The sequence below is a fragment of the Mytilus edulis genome, chromosome 9, assembly GCF_963676685.1.
Source record: "Mytilus edulis chromosome 9, xbMytEdul2.2, whole genome shotgun sequence".
In the NCBI taxonomy this organism is placed as follows: Eukaryota; Metazoa; Mollusca; class Bivalvia; order Mytilida; family Mytilidae; genus Mytilus; species Mytilus edulis.
Genome location: NC_092352.1, coordinates 45,498,717 through 45,504,835, shown reverse-complemented (window position 1 = coordinate 45,504,835; position 6,119 = coordinate 45,498,717). Strand labels below are relative to the sequence as shown.

At 30.4% G+C, this 6,119-nt stretch overlaps 1 protein-coding gene across 2 annotated transcripts; it reads right to left on the bottom strand.

Annotated features, from left to right (window-relative positions):
* Nucleotides 1–1,175: 1,175 nt before the first annotated feature.
* On the bottom strand, nt 1,176–5,912 carry LOC139488478 (LITAF domain-containing protein-like). 2 transcript variants are annotated; one of them, XM_071274105.1, is made up of 3 exons: nt 5,602–5,912; nt 2,347–2,479; nt 1,176–1,445 (listed from the first exon to the last, which is right to left on the bottom strand). In XM_071274105.1, exons 1-3 carry the CDS (start codon nt 5,720–5,722, stop codon nt 1,325–1,327), a joined length of 375 nt encoding a protein of 124 aa, XP_071130206.1. In that variant the 5' UTR covers nt 5,723–5,912; the 3' UTR covers nt 1,176–1,324. The 2 variants fall into 2 exon arrangements, with proteins under 2 accessions (XP_071130206.1, XP_071130204.1); XM_071274103.1 differs by having other exon boundaries at nt 2,347–2,485; nt 5,602–5,911.
* Between the last annotated feature and the right edge of the window lie 207 nt (nt 5,913–6,119).

Here is a 6,119-nt window from a genome sequence, read left to right as displayed (position 1 = left end):
TAATTTTATAAAATCACAAAGTCTAATCTGATAGTTAAGATTCAAATGTTAAACAGCTATCTTTGTGGAATTTGAAATTCAGTAAGTTGGAACATAAAAGCAAACTTATTGAATTTGTCATTTAAAGTCAACGGAATTATAACTGCAGTCATGGAAGTATAACATCATTTCAAAAGCCAAAATATCCTAATCAAAGAAAGGTAACTCGAAGTTTTTTCAAGAATAATGTCATTATTACAGAGCAGACCTCAAATGTATTTTGACTTCTGATCTTAACTTTAATAGAATACAATGAAAACTACGCGTAAGTATATGGTTGATTAATTATAATTAAGATATCAAATGACGCATAACGGTCACAATATTTGATCATTATAGTCTTATTAACAATTCTAAAATTTAAAATGAAAAGGGTTTATTTCTATGTAAATTTTGCATTAAACCCCTTCTTATATGACCAGTATTACCTTTTAATTTAGAAAACTATATTTATTTAAACAAAGTTTATTAAACGTGACCATCAAATCTTATCTGAATTTTCAGTCAAAATATGTTTTTTTTTTCGATATGTTGGTATAGTTTTTTAACATTGTCATAAAGCGGGAGGTTTGACATGTCATAAAACCAGGTTTAACCCACCATTTTTGCCATTATATGTCATGTACCAAGTCAGGAATACCGTAGTTGTTATCAAATGGTTCATTTCTATGTGTGGTTGCGTTTGTTTGTGTTGCCCTTCAATTTTCCTGTTGTTTCATTGTTAGTTCTATAATTGATGTGTTTACTTCGGTTTTGGTTTGTAACCCTGATTTTTTTTCTCTCAATAGTTGTTTTCATTTTTGAAAACCGGTAACTACTGTTGCCTTTAAATATTAATCATTTTATCATTAAAAAAAAAACGTGTGTTATTTATCTTTTCCAGTTGAAACTACGAGATAACGTTTATGATAAACCTAAACCAAGTTTCCACAGTTTTATATTTTAACACATTTCAGAAAGAAAATGAATGATATATGGAGAGTAATTGTAAACAATAAATGATATCATACTAAGTATTGCTACAAAAATACTGGAGAGGTTTTTGAAATGATTTTGTGTTCTTGTTTAAAATTTGTCTTTTATTTTTTTTATTTTTTTTTTCACATTTTCAAAAAAGTGCCGTTATGGTTTACATATAATAAAAACGTTTATTCAACATTTACTATTCATACAAGGTATGTATTTTAAATACTTCAATACATTAAAACAATTATTTTACCAAAATGTATAATAAAAACATTATTTTCAGCACTCTGAAATCAATGTATTTTTCTACTTCTTCACACTATTTCTTGCTCTTTAGCCTGCTACATCTCTTGACTATTTGTTTACAGTTTGGGCATGTATGTACACAATCTTTAAATCGTTTGTGTAGAAACGGAATCAGGCAACATCCAAGAACCAACCTGAAATTAGATTTTTTTAACATTGCAATGTATTTATTATTTCATTTTATAAACATTATAAAGTCTTTTTCACATGGCGTGCAAAAAAAGTTGTTTGCGATGTTGTATGAAAGCATAGTAAAACAAAATTTAAAAAAGTACGTACAAATAAGAACGCTGTTCCATAAAACATGTACAATTAACTAGTAATGCAGTAAAAGAAAAAAGATATTTTGATAAAAAAAAAAAAAATGTTACAATAATCTTGTTCATGTCAAAAAATGCATTACGCCTGTATTCTTTTTGAGTGTTTATAATCCTAATTTATCACAATCAATGTTTGAAGACAAATTGAATAGTGTATTAACAATAATGTTAATGACGTTAAACATAAAATGCATGCGATTTCTGCTTTTCTTTTGTTACATGTGTTTGTTTATAAATGTCATACTCAACGATTCCCACACTCCCCTAAAACAGCAGCATTTGTATGTTTATATTTGTAACTGCTGCAAAAAACTTTGTTTGAATTATTTTTGTGTAGCTTATCCATGTCCTTGATGATAGCGTTATTTACAGTAACAGCGCTGGGTCGATACCGCTACTTGGGGACTATCAGTGATGGATAATACTGATATGGGTTATAACAAACCTTTCTTGAATTGTCCGTATATGGATTTATAGATTATTTTAAAACTCCTCAGGTTATGTTTACCATACATGGATTTGGATAGTTATGCAGGTCCTTGTTTTGTCATATACCTCTTCGACTATTTCAATTCTTATAGAGCCTTGGCTTTCATATATTTGGCTTTCAAACTCCGAATGAAGATAAATTTAGAAAAGCGCCTCGGGCACATGAATTTATAAAGTTTTGTTTTCATTTTTCTTGTTCTTAAATTTAAGTATCATAAAAACATACCCCAAATAAGAACAAACTAAACAAGCCATCCATGATGATAATCCAGGTTCATAGGTAACTTCTGTTGTTATTTTTGAACTGCATGATGGACAAGTAACCTCTATCGGTTCAAACTGATTTTTCTTCTTTACTACTACATCTAAAAAAGGAGAAAGATACAGAAAGGAGAATCATAATATATCAGTCAAAGAATTACAGACAAAACCCTAGAAAAAAGACAAAAAGAAAACATTTGTCTACAAAATATTTAATCATCATGTCATTGGTCATAAGTCTAAACCCAAAATTACAATTAAGGACAATAGATAATACGGAATATATCCATGGTTATATATAGATTCCACAACTGAAAAAAGTGTATTACGGTATTTCTCCACTCGAGACAGTTAACTTTTAATATTTAAAGCGCGAGGCTTGCCGAGCTTTATAAATATTAAAATTTAACTGTTGATAGTGGAGACATATCGTATTACACGAGTTACAGTGATGGAATCTGTTTCTCTTATGATTTTTATCCTTCCTTTTCAAAGATTTGAGGGAAATTGTGTACTTTTGATGTGACGTCATCATGCATGGTCGCCTTTTTTCATGACGTCATAATAGGAAAATTCAGAAGAAAACAAAAAATTCAACGTCACAATTAAATTTCAACCAATCATTTGCCGAGAACAGATTTTTCACTAGTGAGGAGAAATATTTTCTCACACCGGTCAGGAAATGTGAAAATAGAACAAAAATTAGAGAAATGATATTACATTACAATTATTTCAATCATGCTGGCGTCCTATAAACTTGCGAAGAGATGATTCCAACTTAACTTTGCAACTGAAACGCTTTGAACTCTTCGTTCGATAGCTTCCATTTAAGCAGCGGTTCTCTATCCAAGACATTATAAGCAACGTAAACCTAAGTGTACATGTGATGGTTTATGCTCATGCTCTTAAGGCAATTGTAAGATTCAATTCAATTTCACAATATTATTGAAAATAGTTTAAACACCTGATCAGTTCAACAAATTCCGTAACATGTTGGTCTAGTTTACTTTAAATAAAAGAAACGCTTACATGCAACAATAATGACAGAGAGCATTAGCAACATAAAACATGAGAATGAGAGAAACATTTGCTTTCATTAGCACTTTCTCAAAACTTTATCAAAAAATGCTTTTACAATTAAGTAACCCTACATGTGTCAGAGAATGAACAAAGTAAGCTATAAGTTGTCAAAGAGTTTAGAGGAATCTATCATCATAAACAGAAATCAATACTTCTTCAAATCAAAGTCTTTGTTATATATTTTGTGTTTCAAAAAATCATGTTGATTCCAAACCCACCAGGAAGTGTAATGTAATTGGCGTTTTTTGTTCTAAATAAATTAAAAATACCTTCCTTTTCACTCATCGTATCTGTCTTAATCCCTTCAATAAATTTCTCTTCTAAAATTCCCCTTTTTATGAAACTACTTTTGTTTTCACTACATGGTACATATTTCAGATAACACCTTTTACACAGCTGATCAACGGTATGTAAAAAATCAAACAATATGTGCACACTATATCTTAGGCTTTAAAGAAATTCAATACAAACTATTGTATAGTTTAAATAACATAATTTTACTGTTCAAACATGTTTATCTATAACATTAGCTATCATTTGTCTATCACGAAACTAACATGAAAAGAAGTTCTACGAAAACCTTAATCTGATAATTTAAATAAGAAATATATTATGATCAGACGTCAATCAACACAAAAAAAAGTATAATAGTAAAATATAGATCAAGAAATATATCGTAATATCAAAAATAAAAGAACTTAAATAGTCTATCCCCTTGATTTGAATTAAGAAATATATATCGATTTATGTGTTGAAAATCCGATTGCAAATACTTCATTCCTATTATGTCTGTTTGTTGTGCTCACACATCGTTGTCAATATTATTAAAATTGTATATGACTGTCATAAAAATGAGAGGTTTAGCTAGCTGTTTAATCCGCCATTTCTAAATTTAAAAAATCCTGTATCAAGTCAGCAATATGACAGTTGTTATTCTTTCGGTTGATGTGTTTGAGCTTTTCTGTTGATGAATTTCCTCGGCGTTTAAGATTTGTTGTTATTCTACTTTTTCATATTCAGGCCGAATGAAGAATAACTAAATAACATGACAGTGTGCACTAATTTCACAATCAGGTCATGCAACCTTTACTTGAATTACCTGATAGTGACCCCTTTACGATAATAGATACCAATAGTTATCAAAGGTGTCCAACACAGGTAATACTTCTGGAAATGTAATGTAACGCCTTGGGCTTAAATCTTCATAAAACATGACCAAGTATTGTCTAACCTATAAATAGACCACGCTTTGTTTCCTATGAGTTAATCTATCCCTGAAATATATACCAAAACTTAAAAAGACTGTCTGAAAGTGCCTTTAAAAATACTATCTGACGGGATTAAGTCCATTCAAAAAAAATTATGGATGTATTTTCGGGATAAGATAGATAATGAAATAACCTCAAATGACCGTCTCCATTCCCCGCTGTAGCCAAACCGAATGGGAAGATTCGTAAAGTTTGGATTGCTATAATTAAAGATTGAAAAAAGGAAAGAAGCGGTCACTTTTGGTTCTTAGACACGCTTTATCTTCATTAATTTGACCTTGATCTCGCATTATTGTTATTATGTAATACTACCACTAGTCTTGGTTTATAATGATGATTGAGCTATTTTTGCGATGCGCAGTCCGAATTGCTCATCATCAGTTCCTTATCTCTGTTTTTGTTGTGTCCGAAACTATTATCTCTCGTTTGCTTTTACATTGCCTGCTCAAGGAACTCTGGTCCTGTTTTTTAAGCAAAACACTCATATATTTCATAAAAGCTCTTGTCCAAGTGTGGATACTTAAGATTGTGCGACATTGTAAAAATGAATCATACATTTGTCTCTTATAACACATTTCGATATACTTTTTTTGTCATTTTTGGTTCATAAGCTCTTCATATTTTGAATAAGGCTTGGATTATCAAATATGAGTCTCTCCGAGTTTCACTGAAGAGACATTTATTGTCGAAATGTTCAACTGATTGAGAAAAATTAAAAAACTTCAAAATGTTCTTCTTTCGTTTCATGCTATATAACACCCAATCTGATTAGGAATACTTTTTCAAGGCTATGACGGTTCTGTGAAAAATTCATGTGTTCGACCTTTCGGATAAAGGTCCTTGAATATTCCTTAAATCAATAACTGACTCACCAGATCTGTTATTGTTTTCTGTCATGGGTTTATGTGGAGCAGCCATGTTTCGTTTTTTACTGCCATGTCCTATTCCAAGACTTGTTTTCTCTCTTGCTCGATTTTTCTGTCCTCCTGGCATATTTGTTAGCAGTGGTCAACGCCGGGTAAGAAAACAAAAGAAAGGAGTCTCCAGTAATTATAATGTACCAGCAATAATGAAAAATGCACAAGCTGAATAATTCCGCAGTATGACGTTTCAAAAAAAGTTTTGTTAAATAATTTCTTTCTTGTTATTCAAAAAGTTTGAATATACATGCAGTTATACAAGTTCCAGTACAACAAGTTAGGTCGTTTAATGAGCTTTACACATTTAATAGCTGAAAGAACGTGTTTAAAAAAAAACAGAAACGTATCAAAGTTTTGTCCGATACCAGGAAAATAGTTGTCAGTGTAATTAGACACTTTACCATATTATACAAACACATTATATTAAAAAGAACATGCACTAGTTGTCTCATTAAATTAAATTAAGGTAT